Source organism: Lactuca sativa, chromosome 7 (assembly GCF_002870075.4).
Source record: "Lactuca sativa cultivar Salinas chromosome 7, Lsat_Salinas_v11, whole genome shotgun sequence".
In the NCBI taxonomy this organism is placed as follows: domain Eukaryota; kingdom Viridiplantae; phylum Streptophyta; class Magnoliopsida; order Asterales; family Asteraceae; genus Lactuca; species Lactuca sativa.
In genome coordinates this window covers 20,402,111-20,415,786 of record NC_056629.2, presented here as the reverse complement: position 1 = coordinate 20,415,786, position 13,676 = coordinate 20,402,111, and the positions used below count along the sequence as shown (strand labels likewise).

Here is a 13,676-nt window from a genome sequence, read left to right as displayed (position 1 = left end):
ATCTTGGAGAAATCCTAGATGAATCTCCGATAATACCCCGCTAGACCCAAGAAGCTACGAATCTCAGATGCGTTATTCGGTACTTGCCACCGTATCACTGCCTCAACCTAGGCTGGATCAACCAAAATACCCTCCTGGTTGATGACGTGCCCCATAAACTACACCTCTCTCAATCAGAAATCACACTTTGAGAACTTGGCATAAAAGCGTTTCCATTCTCAGTGTCTCCAATACCTCCCTTAGATACTGCTCGTGTAGCTCATTGGTCTTAGAATAGATCAAAATATCATCGATAAACGCGATAACCGATCGATCCAACATCGGCCTACACACACTGTTCATGAGATCCATGAACATTGCTGGGGCATTCGTGAGCCCAAATGGCATCACCACAAACTTATAGTGCCCGTACCGAGTCCTGAATGCGGTCTTTGATATATCCTCATCCTGAATCCTCATCTGATGGTACCCCAACCGAAGATAAATCTTGGAAAACAAAGACACACCCTACAGTTGATTGAACAAATCATCGATCCTCAGAAGCAGATAACGGTTTTTCACTGTTACGTTATTCAGATCTCGATAATCAATATGCATCCTGTATGACCCATCCTTCTTCTTCCCGAACAGGATCGGTTCTCCCTACGGGGAACTACTCGGACGAATAAACCCTCGGTCCAGAAGCTCCTGAAGCTGCGTAGATAGCTCCTGCATCTGGGGCTGAGCCAGCCGGTACAGTGCTTTGGCTACCGAAGCAGGACTCGGTACCAAATCAATGCGAAACTCTACCTGCCTCTCCGGAGGCACCCCTGGCAACTCTGTGGGAAAGACATCCCAAAAATATCATACAACTGGCACACTACCCAAATCTGTCGTAGGTGCGACCCTCGTACCTAAGATGTATGCCAAAAATCTCGAACAAACCTGATGGAGAAGTTTCCTCGCCCTCGTAGCTAAACAAAGGGTTAGTCCCTGTGAGGCCCTCTCTCCATGAATAACCAGTTCTCCCCCACTTGGGGTTTGAACCCTCACCAACTGGAGTTCACAGTCTATCATGGCCCCATTGGCCCCCAACCAGTCCATCCCGATGATCACCTTCAGCCCTCGCAACGGTATCGAGACTAGATCAACACGAAACATCTCCCCAAGCACATTCACAACACAATCCCGATACACCTTTGTAGCACTCATGGTGCGGTCGTCCGCAATCTCAACCTCCAGCGGGGAATCCAAATTCCTTGGCACATCCCGAAACTTCTTGGTAAGTGCAAGAGATACAAACGATCGGGTAGCACCCGCATTGAACATAAATTGAGCCGACATACCATTGACCAAAAAGGTCCTTATATAAAAGCATAATTTGCACACAAGCATTGAAAATAAAGATAGAGCAAGAAGATAAAATACGTACCAGCCACAAAGTTTGGCGTTTCCCGAGCTTTCTCGATGGTCAACTGAAATGCACGGCTCTTCACCGCAGGAGCATCTGCCATAGCAGGGTGGCCATCGGTGATCCTCATTGTGGCGGGCGCAGGCACCGCTACTGCTCCTCCCCCTCCCTACAACCTCGGACAATCGACCCACTTATGGCCGATCCTGTTGGAGTGATAACAAATCAACCCCTTCTTGGGGTAATCCCTGCTCAAGTGACCCGGCTGGCCACATGCGTAACATCCTGAGCCTGCTGCTCGACAAGCCTCACTGTGCGGTTTACCTCACTTGGCACACCAGCCACGGCCCTACTGAAGAATCCGAGGTGTTAGGATTTATAGCCTAACCTACTACTGTTTGCGCCTGCTCAGGCTTCCACTTGGTGCGGAAGTCCAATTCCATCTGCCGCTCACGGGCATTATCCACTATCTCATTCTGGGTTTTGCACCCTATAAAGCTCAAAAACTCTCGGATATCATCCCTCATCATGGAATGATACCTCGTCCTCCTCATATCCTCATCTGTAGCATATTGTGGGATCAATAGTGCTTGTTCCCGAAACTTGGCGGTGATCTCCGCCACAGTCTCGGTGGTCTGTTGGAGCTCATGAAACTCCCCCACTAGCCGTTGCACCTCAATATGTGGTGTAAACTCCAAATCGAAATGCCTGACGAACTCTGCCCATGTCATTCCAGCCATACCGGCTGCCCCTACCTGGCTAGTCACCTCTCCCCACCAATTTCAGGCTCGATCTCTTAACATACATGAAGTAAAATCCACCTTTGCCGCATCAGGGCAAGAACTCGTGCGCTGGGTGTTCTCCATGTCCACCACCCAACATCGACTAACTATGGCGTCCCTGACCCTAAAGAACTTTGACGCCCCGCACGCCTTGAACTCCCAGAACGGGGGAGTTCGGGCCCCGACCTGGCCTGCAACAATCTCGGATCTGAATGACTTGAGCCTCTCCTCCATAATCTCCATCATCCCTTCCTTGACCATCCCAAAAATCATTGGGGTAGCGTCAAGGATTCCCCTCGTAACCTCGACTGCAATAAGCTCGCGTAACCTCTCCTCAATAGGTTCAGTAGTGTCGCCCGACCCTAATATGGATCATGATCCTTATCCCCCTGCTCCAAATAGTGGCACCACCATTCTGAAATACCATAAGACAAAATGTCCAAAAAAAGGGAACCTTCCCACACCGGTTCTCCTTAGAGCTTGCAGGTCTAACATTAGTTTGGGTATAGGTCTTGTGCTTTCAGTAGTACGGGCCCAATACTATCTTCCACACCTACCTGTACCTTCCCCATGGCTCTACCTAATAACTCCAATTCATCCCAAAACAAATATATCTCTTAGCTACTTCATAGCTCAATCCTAGGCTATCCTAAGATTTTCTCCATTCATATCGAATAAGAACTCGATCATAACGGGTTGCCTTATGCATGCAAATTATACATAGAACATGATCAAATAGACTTTCGAATAAGAGACTCTACCCTAAGACCACAACCAGACAAGAACAGGAAATAAGGCTAAATCAATCATTCTGAGGCTATAAGACCCTAACCGTATACATATTTGAAAACATACACGTAGCAAGATTCACGTGATTATCATAACTCAAATATCAGTATAACATGGCTAACATATTGGGAAACTACTTACATGGCTCGGCCGATCATGAACATTGCACTCTCCTCTTTTCCATTTAAGAAGTTTTTAACTTTTATTTTTAAAAGCACTTTTACCATTTCCTTAGTTTCAGTCCTGACGCACTTAAGAGTGTGCCTGAATCCCTCAAACCAAGGCTCTGATACCAACTTGTAACGACCTAATTTTAAAAAAAAAATCATTTTTTAATAATCAAAACATTTCCAATAAACCATAAAATCTCAAGAACAATTATTTTCAAATTCATAACATCAACAATTTCATTTCAAATGTTAGAGTGTCCCATAAAAATGCCTGAGAGAGTGCATGCCGCGTCGTCAAGCCTTGTCCTTGCCCTTGGGCTCAGAAGTACCTGAAACAAATCAACAAACTGTAAGCTAATGGTTAGTGAGTTCCCCAGAGCATACCCCACACAGTGCACATAATCACATATACCATATTAGCTATAAAAGCTACATAAACCACATAAGCCATGCATACAAACATATAAGGATGTTATGGGCTTCTCCCAGGGTCTTACTCAAGGATGTCATGGGCTCCTCCATACAGTCTTACACCTAAGTGCCATGGGATCCCCCACATGGTCTTACGTCCCAGTGCCATGGGCTCCCTCCATGGTCTTTACTTGAAAATCCATGGGCTCCCCTACATGGTCTTACATCCAAGTGTCATGGACTCCCCCACATGGTCTTACATCCAAGTGCCATGGGCTCCCCCATGGTCATCCCTGTGAGTATTACATATATAAATAGCATACCACTTAGCATATAACCAACCAACATACCACATATCACTACATTAACTAATGTACCACATATCATAAAATGGGTTGGCCTTGGTGCCTTAAACCCATTGGTATGGTGAGGAGACTCACCACTTACAAATGTTGAACTGATGAGGTAAGATCAGATAAGTCCCAATGCGCAACTCCAACTTAGCTGCCTACAATCGTCATGTGACCGGTCTTGTCAAAATCCCAAAATACCAAAAATACCTTAAGGTCAAGCTTGGTCAACTTTGGTAAAATTACAAGTCAACCGTCAAGGTCAACAGTCCATGTTGACCCCAACTCCTTGAGTGCATCTAGCAACTCATCGAGTTTCTTCAGAGTCCAGAAAACCAGGACAAACCCCAGCCAAGTCGTCGAGTTGTCTCATCAACTCGACGAGTTCACTCAATATCCAATAAGCGGGGAAACCCGATCCAACTCGTCGAGTTTTCCCCCTGTTTGTTTATTCGGATCATACCCTGATTGCAGGGAGTCTAGGGCTTAGATCAGAAACCTACAGGTGTCTAGAAGGATAAAGTTTCCAACTTTATCTTCTAGGACTACTCCAAATGCTCTAAAGCCCTTAACAAAGGTTGGAAAGCTCAAAAGCTTAGCCATGTGGTTCAAAACTCTAGGGATCTGGAATCCCTTCTTTCCAGAAGAGGTTCTAATCCTCAAAACATTCCAAAGATGGAGACTTTAGGGACATGCATGTCTAATGCATGTCTTGAAGTCAAAATAGCCAAATAGGTAAAATATGCACTAAAATCCATCCATGGCATCCATGTTTGACCAAAAGCTAGATCTAGCCCACCATGGGACCATTTTTGCCCTGGAGATTCATAAAGTTGCAAACTTTATGAACCCCATGCATGCAATTGACAAGAATGATTGGAAATGAAGAGTAAACTCAAGATCTAGTCATACTCCAAGATAAAAATCGAATCTTGAGTGCTTACATTAATCTACAAGATGGTCCAGCTCAAGAGTGAGGGCTTTATTTGTTGGATCTTCTCCTTCTTCTCACTATCTTCTTCTTCTTAATATCCAAAAGTCACTCTAGCTCACAATATGAGAGAAAATGGAGATTCAGGTTTAGCACTGACGTTCTTAGGGTTTGGAGGTTGATGGAAGGTCAGCCTCAAGGTTTTTAAGGAGATTATATAGGCTGCAAACCCTAAAATTTAGGGTTTCCTTTACAGCGCCTACTCGTCGAGTTGGGCTTTCCAACTCGTTGAGTAGGTCCTAAATCCCGCTTCCCATAAATGATCTCTACTCAATAAGTTGGAGCTCCCCAACTCGTCGAGTTTCAGTCTAAAACCCTAAAATTCAGAAAAGAAATTGATACCTAAAACGGGCGTTACATTCTCCATCCACCATGTTCATAAAAGAGGAACCAACTTGGTTCTTGCCTTTGGGATTATTATGAAGTTCTTAAGTACTTAGAGCCTCTTCAATCCATAAGTGGCTTCTAAGTTAAACCAAAGTTAATTCTTCCTTTTTTTGTTTCAGAGTATGTTTAAACTCTTTCTAGGAAGGGGGCAATTTGTCCATGATCACAACGATAATAATGGCTTCATCCATTTTCAGATTGTGTTAGGCAAACTGTCCTAGGATCCTTAACATTTCATGGCATTGTTCCATAACTGGCCTGGAATAAACCATCTTGTAACCCATGAAGTTACTAAACATACATTTTCTACTTGAAGCTTCTTCTGCCATGTATTTGGATTTAAGGGAATCCCATAGTTCTTTTGCAGATTCGACATTTTGATAGATATCTGTGACATCCCCAATTTCACGGCCAGAAAGACCGATTTGTTTATGCTTTGTTTTATAAAATCAGAGTAAATTCTTGTGATTTAAAAGAGTTGCGGAATTTGTTCCCAAAACAAAATATGATAAGAGTTTATCAAAGCATTTCTTTAAAGAAATGTATTTTCATTATATAACAAAATCTCGGGATGTCATGTTCAATACAGACCAAGAGCATAAACAGAACAAAATAGACCTTAAAAAAAGTTATTTATAAATACTGATCTATAATCCAAAATCTCTCGTCAAGTCCACCAACTTATACTCTTGTGCCATTACCTGTAATGCAAAGAAAACTGAGTGGGTCAGGCTTGGGAGCCTAGTGAGCATATAGGGTTTTCAACCCACAATAAATAATTATATTTAATTCCACCAACCAACAATAACCCAATTACCCATTCCCGTTATTCTCACTTTACATCCCTAAGACAACTAACATAAGGGACCTAATCTAAGAATATTTCATCGGGGCGACAACACATGCTTCGGGGGTTCCTCAGCAATATAAGTCAAATAAGGCAACCATGAGGGGGATGGAATACAGCGAATGAACACCCAAGTTCATTAACACCTACAGGTTATGAGCCTGCTAGCGTTCCACTGGACTATCTAGAAAAGTCTGTGGTCGTCATCTAAATTCCGCTAGATGACTGGATCAAAACAACATCGAGGCCTCTCATCTGTTTATTACACACCAACTATCTACCCATGTTCTACCCAACATATTAGTAGATAAAATATACATTTTTTATACATAGTTTTTAAACCTGTATAGCATGCTCAATCAATACATTTTCCACATAACAGATGAGGCACACACACATAACACGTATTTCATAGAGAAATAATCAGATCTATAAGATAGAAGAAAGTGAATATACATTCACACATATAACAACAAAGTATACACATAACACGTATTTTATATATAATACTTCATAATTATGTGTTAGAAGAAAGTAACTACACACTCACACCAAACATATACTTAATACATTCAAACAATACTTGTATTAAAATCGTGTTTATGGAAGGGACTATACACTCACTTGATCAGAAGATGATCATACAGCACTACGGCTCTAAAGGTAGTACTTCTTCGGTGAAACCGGGATCACTTCACACACCGGGTTTCTTGCGGATAGAGCTTCGACTCGGAAACTCTTTTTCTTCTTGGGATCTTCGGGCTTTGGGACTTGCTTCGGGTCTCGGGATGATACCGGGGCTTCGGGGGGTTAAAATAGGGCTTAGAGAAGGTATCGGGAGTAAGAGAGCAAGGGAGGAGCAACCAAAATCGGCTGACCCTTGATTTCTATTTATAGGGTGAGATTTTAGGGTTCACGTCGTGAGTTTTAAGGTTCACGTCGTGGGGATTGATCGTCACTGCATGCGTCACTCATCTACTTGTGTCTGACAGCTCCGGAAGGTCAAATCTCAAAATTCACGTCGTGAACACAATGTTTACGTCGTGAACTCTGACACAGTACCGGGTTTCGTGCCCCGAACTTCAGAAATTCATAACTTTCTCATACGAACTCCGTTTTCGACGTTCTTTATATTGCCGCGAAGGTGAGATTATGATCTACAACTCTCGTTTAGACTCCATTGGCTAATTTTGACTTTATTTTTAATATATATTATATATATATTACTTTTAGTAGGCCGGGATAGGAAAACTCCGTTCGAAATTCATAACTCCTTCATCTGAACTCCGTTTTCGTCTGTCTTTTTATCGTTGGACTAATATTGATGAGATCTTCAATTCTCTTTGAGAAAGTTTTGGCTAAATATCACTCGACCTCAATCTCGAGTTTCAGGCTGCATACTGCTAATGCTGAAACTTCGAAAAATCATAACTTCCTCATACGAAGTCAGATTCAGACGTTCTTTTTATGCACGCTCTCGGTTTAACGTATTCTACGACTTTCATTTAGATCGCTAAGGACAAATATCGCTCTAACATAAATTCACTATTTACGTCGGCTGTATCGTGCCGGTTCTGTCGCGAAAGTTCGACAGGTCATAACTTCTTCGTTATAACTCAGATTTCGGCATTCTTTATATGCACGGAAACCTTGTGAAATATACTAAAACTTGGTTAATATTAATCATTCTAAATAATCTTCTCTAAAAAAGTCATTTTTGATGCTTATCATCTCTAAATTGACTAGCCTGGATCTACGGGCGTTACAATATCAAAAAGAGAGTCAGACATACCATTGAGAATGTGACCACGACATATGAAATCATCATTTTCCCACTTTGATCTCCTCCTTGTTGCCTCCAAATGTTCATCTTCTACAAATTTTGGTAAGGTTAGCATTGGTGTACTAAGAGCATACACCACTTTTATAGTGGTAAGGAGAAACTTCACCTTTTTCTGCCATCTACGAAAGTCTTGGCCATCAAACTTTACCAATTTGTCAAAACTTGCATGTCATGTTCTTCACAGAATCACCACTTGCCATGATCAAAGAAATACTTTATTTTTGTTTGAATTTAAGCTATAGAAAGACTTGGAAATTTTGAGAATCATGTTGAACACTTTCATATTAAAGTATTTGGGTTGTACTCCCAATCTTCTTTAATCGGATAAGACTTAGAGAGACAAGAACAAATAGTGTTTTGATGATATGATTTCGTATGTACCAGAAATTGGGACAAAAAACCGATTTATGATCTCTATCTGAAAACTATAACATGACAATTTGAAACTATCATAAACTACTAAAAGTAACATAAAAATGGGTATTTAGATAAAGGTCAAACTAATTGTCAATTCTCTGAAAAACCGATTTTTTGATGCATTTTTAATATGGTAACATAACTTATATAAAAACGGGTATTTAGATAAGGGTCAAAACGATGGTCAATTCTTTGAAAAAATGATTTTCGACCCCAGCCAGGGTCTCTGACCCTTGGACCCCGCTCTCAGAGGCGCTGCCCCCGGACCCCTGTTCGTTCAGGAGCTTCGCCCATAAATGACAGTGTACTTTGAAACTTGATTAAACTTAAACAAGTGGGGTACTCCACACCATCCTTACTTGTTTAATATTTATCAATATCACTTTTAGTCAACAAATTAATCCCATTACATTTAAATAACATTGATGATAACAAATCATCAAGATAAAGTAGATACATATACATACATGATGCTCTTCAACTGTTGTATTGATTCATGAAAATGGTTAATTAAGAGATAACTAGCCAAGCATAATAACTAAGTATAGTGATATTACAGAATGCCCTTAATGTCTAGCTTATTTCACTAAAGACATTAATTTAGATTGTAGGACATTGAATCGTTAGAGAATTTGAGAATAGGTTTATGAAGTAGGGAGTCGATCTTCAATGTGGAAAAGACTAAGAGGATGAGGAAAACAAGAACTGAGATTGTTGATAAGACTACTGCTAATCCATTTGCTGTGAGACTCTTCACTTGCTGTGCGTATGCTGTGGCGGCCAGAGCAAGGAAGGTGAGAGGGAAGGAGAAAGCCCACCATGCCACACTGAACTCTTTCATTGATTTCTTGAAAAGCATCGGCCGGCTAGCCTATTTCATACAACACATTTGTCCCAAAATCAGAACCAGTTTGTCACAAGACCTACCAAAATGTGTTGACCTATAGATTGTATGATAGAGAGAAACAAACTTACCAAAGATGTAAATAGAAATAAGGATAGAAAGAATAGCATTTTGCATTGGATATCAAAACTTCCTTTAATAGATTTCCAGGCTAAGGCCGCCATGCTCGGGGCAGCTACAAAGAGGAAGAAAACAGGTCTGAGCTTGGAGGGGATGTGATTACTGCCAGACAGACGCTGATAAAGGGTGATAAAAACAATCATATAATGAGTGAGTCCCAATGTAAACAGGAAAGTGCCACTTTCTCTCCACCCCATTTTAATGGCTGCATGGGCTCCTATGAAATTCCCTATTACCGATAGTTGACTTGTTGGATTAGCCACCATTGACAAAAACCTCTTTTCAGTCGTAAACCATTGCCCATATACCTTTACATCAAGACCTACCACTGGAATGATAAGCAGCCACCATAAATACTCACAAGAGTATTTGTGGCGTAAAATGAATGATGGAGCTGATAGAAGTAACAGGAGCCATGATATCCACGGTGCAAATAGGTAATTTACTCCTACATGGTGATGGAACTCGGCTTTCACCATGTTGAAGTAGAAAATGCACCTCAAAACATAGAGGATAGAGAGAGACACCAACACGCATAGGGAAAGACACCAAAGCAAGAAAAATGCAGTCGATGGCAACTTCAAGAACAAGTTACGAAAGGTTGGTCCCATGTTTGTGTCTTCACTAAGGGTTTTCCAAAGTAAAGCTTGACCAGCAAGGGATATGCAAATCCTGAAATAGCTGGCATTAATGTTCGCTATGACTGATGCCTTCTTTTGCGTTTTTTCTTGATTCTCAATATTATATGGCTTCACTGCGTGTTCTTGGTGTTTGCTGGTTGGAGATTCAATGACAACATCCAATTTCGATTGAGGTTGAAACATTTTTGAACTTGATTAGAAAGCTCTAGCTACGTATTCTATACTTAATAGACAAGTCAAAGGAATGTCTTGTTTTATATTTTTATGAGGTTCTTTATATAGTAAATGGATCGATTTAAATTAATCTGGTATACAGTACGACTTTAAGAAAACAGATCTTCCGAAAAGATAAATCTGTCAAGATAAAATCGGAAAAGATTTATTTTCTTAAGCGTTAGACATAAATCGACGCAAGGAAATAGAGAAATTATCCATGTAAGCTCGCACTTCGATCGATAATGCCCAAAAGCAAAATCACTTTGCTCCACTTAATCTCTCCCCAATATCTCTGTGAAAACAAATATAGTTTAATTTATCAATTAAGGGGGGCCGTGTGTGTTTCTCCATGCATTGTGAATCCTCATCTTTATGTTATGGATTAACACAACACTAAATAGATTTTATTGTTGCAAATGCAAGAGAAGAATAAAGAGACTAAGCTCAAGTTATTGTGTAATTAAACCACCAAAAAAAAAAGAAGCAAATAATTCAATACGAAATTTTAAGATCAGACAGGAAGTGAATTTCAAAACGTACGCTAATATAGTGCATGCATGCTATTGCAAATTAGAGCTTCGCACACACGTTTTTATTGAACTGCGAGGATTGCTTCGTGTATACTAACTAGCATCAATATTAATTAATTTTTTAAAGTCACGAAAATATTACTTTTAATGCAGTTACAAATCTAATCCCATAAATTAGACAGCGAAAGATTTTTGAAAAAGAAGATGGAACACGATAAGTAAATTAGGTAAGAGGATGGATAAAGAAATGTAATTCTTTATAGTATCGGGATTCGGGAGTTTAGATTAATGACTTATTAAACTACATAGATTAAGTAGGTCAACTAAAATTATATATCGTATATATTATCAATGCATTTTTTATGCCTTCAGGCTGCTTCAAACCTTTTTTTAATACACCGGATTTTTCATTTGATTTGTAAAAATACAAGAAGCGGTATCTTTCATCACTCACGATATTATTGAATCTGATGATAGAAATTGTAAAGACCAACTTCGACATCTCCGATTACGTACAAGACAAAGATCTAAAACCCTAAAATCTTCACAATTCATTTATTACCTTTGAGGTTAACATACATTTACATCATAAACATCCAATAAAACCTCGACTTCGAACACAATGGTCTAACAACCTCGATCAGCTAGCTAGAGGCGGGAACTTCGGTATGTACGTACGAGTTTGTTGGATATGACGTCTAATGCAAACTATTCATTCAAACACAATTGTAAGTCTCTTGTTAGAAAAGGGTTCGTTCCAAAGAGTATTTTTAATTAATGATTATTTCCGATAAACAGTACATTAGATTTCCACCAATATAATTACAATATATGACTAAAAGGGCTATACAATGGGCCACACAAATAATACATACAAAACCAGATATCATAAACAACAATACGTCTAACAACTATAATACAGTTTTAGTCTTATCTTTTCCTTTTTGGATTCTCTATGTAGCGAAGTTCGCTTTACTATCATTTACCAGAGGATTCACGTGATATGGAACGAGAACCATAACTAAAAACTCAAACAAGTCGTTAAACCACAAATAAAAAACATTGTAACCTATATCAATGTTTTTATATATAATTGTTACAACTGCATGTAACATTGACCCATCCCAAAAATACCCAGAATTAAGTGCACCCATTATTAATATAATTTAAGATGTGGTGATTGTTTTTTTTTTTTTTTTTTGGAAGGGAAATAAACGTAAAATTTTATTTCGAAAGGAAACAAATCTGTACTCAGATTCATCATCAACTCCTAAAGATTTATTCGAGTTGTAGAAAGGATTAACTTGAAAATTGAAGATGTCAAATTGAGACCAGAAAAGATGAAAATTTCCCAATATTCTGCCCCACTGTCCAATTTGTAGTGCACATCTTCTCAGGGTTGATGATGAGTGGATTTTGCATTTCCGCCCTCTTTCCTTTTCCTCTTTCATAAACACTAAAGGAAAGATCCATGCTGGTTTGGATCACATATAAAATTAATCATACACACAATTACACCTGCTTCTGTAATAAATCTATCAATGGATAGTTAGGCATATGTTGGTACAAAAAATTCTACATGCATTAATGATATTTGTAATTAAAGAAGTGGATATTCGATTTGATGTGGTTTTAGAATAATCACTTACCAACATTAACATTAAAATCACAATGATTCACATATAAAACATATTCAAGTTAAGTATAATATATTAGAAAATTAACAATATAATTTATAAATACAAATAAAGGATGTTAATTATTTGAATTAATAATGAAGTTTCATTTGATTAGTAGGGTTTCAGATAGCAACTTTTACTTAAACCATATCATTTTGGATAACCTTTTTACACATTGGAATATCTATATATATATATATATATATATATATATATATATATATATATATATATATATATATATATATATATATATATATATATATATATATATATATATATATATACTAGGTGTGAGACCCATGTATTACATGGGTTTATTTAAAAAAAATTAAATATAAAATTTTAACAATTTGAAAACTTGAAATTTATAAGAAAAGTAAGAAATTTTTTGAATTATTAAAATTAATGAGATTTTAATGCATTAGATACATTACATATATAAATTATTTTCTAATAAATACCTTACATATATATTACCTTATATATTAAATGTGGATTTTAATTTAATAAAATCAAAAATACAATAAAATGACAAGTGGAAAATAGAAAAGTTTAAAATTTATAGAAAATGTCATGTGTCCAAATGAATGAGAAGATGACATGTGGCAAAGTCATTTTCATTTATTAGGGTAGATATATATATATATATATATATATATATATATATATATATATATATATATATATATATATATATATATATATATAAAGATTGTATTTTTTCTTGAACCATATTCATTTGAAACTCTCATGTATTTTTTTCTTTTCACCATATTCAATTAAAACTCCATTGAATTTTCAATATCTTTCTAATAATTATTATAAGTTGGTTAATAAGGTTAAATAAATATCAAACCTAAAGTGTAATCATATATAAACTAAATTTCAATATTAAAGAAATATATTTTCTTCTACTTATAAAGTTTGTTTTTAATTTTTAACAAATTATACTTAATTTATTAGGTTTAATATGTTGTATGTAAACCATTATCATTTTAAAACAACAACTTTTGATCGATCTGTATAAAATACTTAAATTGTTAATTTAAATATAACCTTAGAGGATCAACTTAAATATAAAATTTAGTTCAACTTAAACAACCCAAAGAATATTTTGTAAATAGTTGAAAGTGATAAATTGTAGTGCCTTTCTAATCATGATTATAAATTGGTTAATAAGGATAAATAAATATCAAACCTAAAGTA

The 13,676-nt window shown here is 37.7% G+C and overlaps 1 protein-coding gene across 1 annotated transcript; it reads right to left on the bottom strand.

Annotated features, from left to right (window-relative positions):
- Window positions 1-8,729: 8,729 nt before the first annotated feature.
- On the bottom strand, window positions 8,730-10,296 carry LOC111890910 (S-type anion channel SLAH1). Its single transcript, XM_023886978.3, has 2 exons — window positions 9,353-10,296; window positions 8,730-9,248 (listed from the first exon to the last, which is right to left on the bottom strand). The coding sequence occupies exons 1-2, from the start codon at window positions 10,223-10,225 to the stop codon at window positions 8,973-8,975; spliced, it is 1,149 nt and encodes a 382-aa protein (XP_023742746.1). The 5' UTR covers window positions 10,226-10,296; the 3' UTR covers window positions 8,730-8,972.
- Between the last annotated feature and the right edge of the window lie 3,380 nt (window positions 10,297-13,676).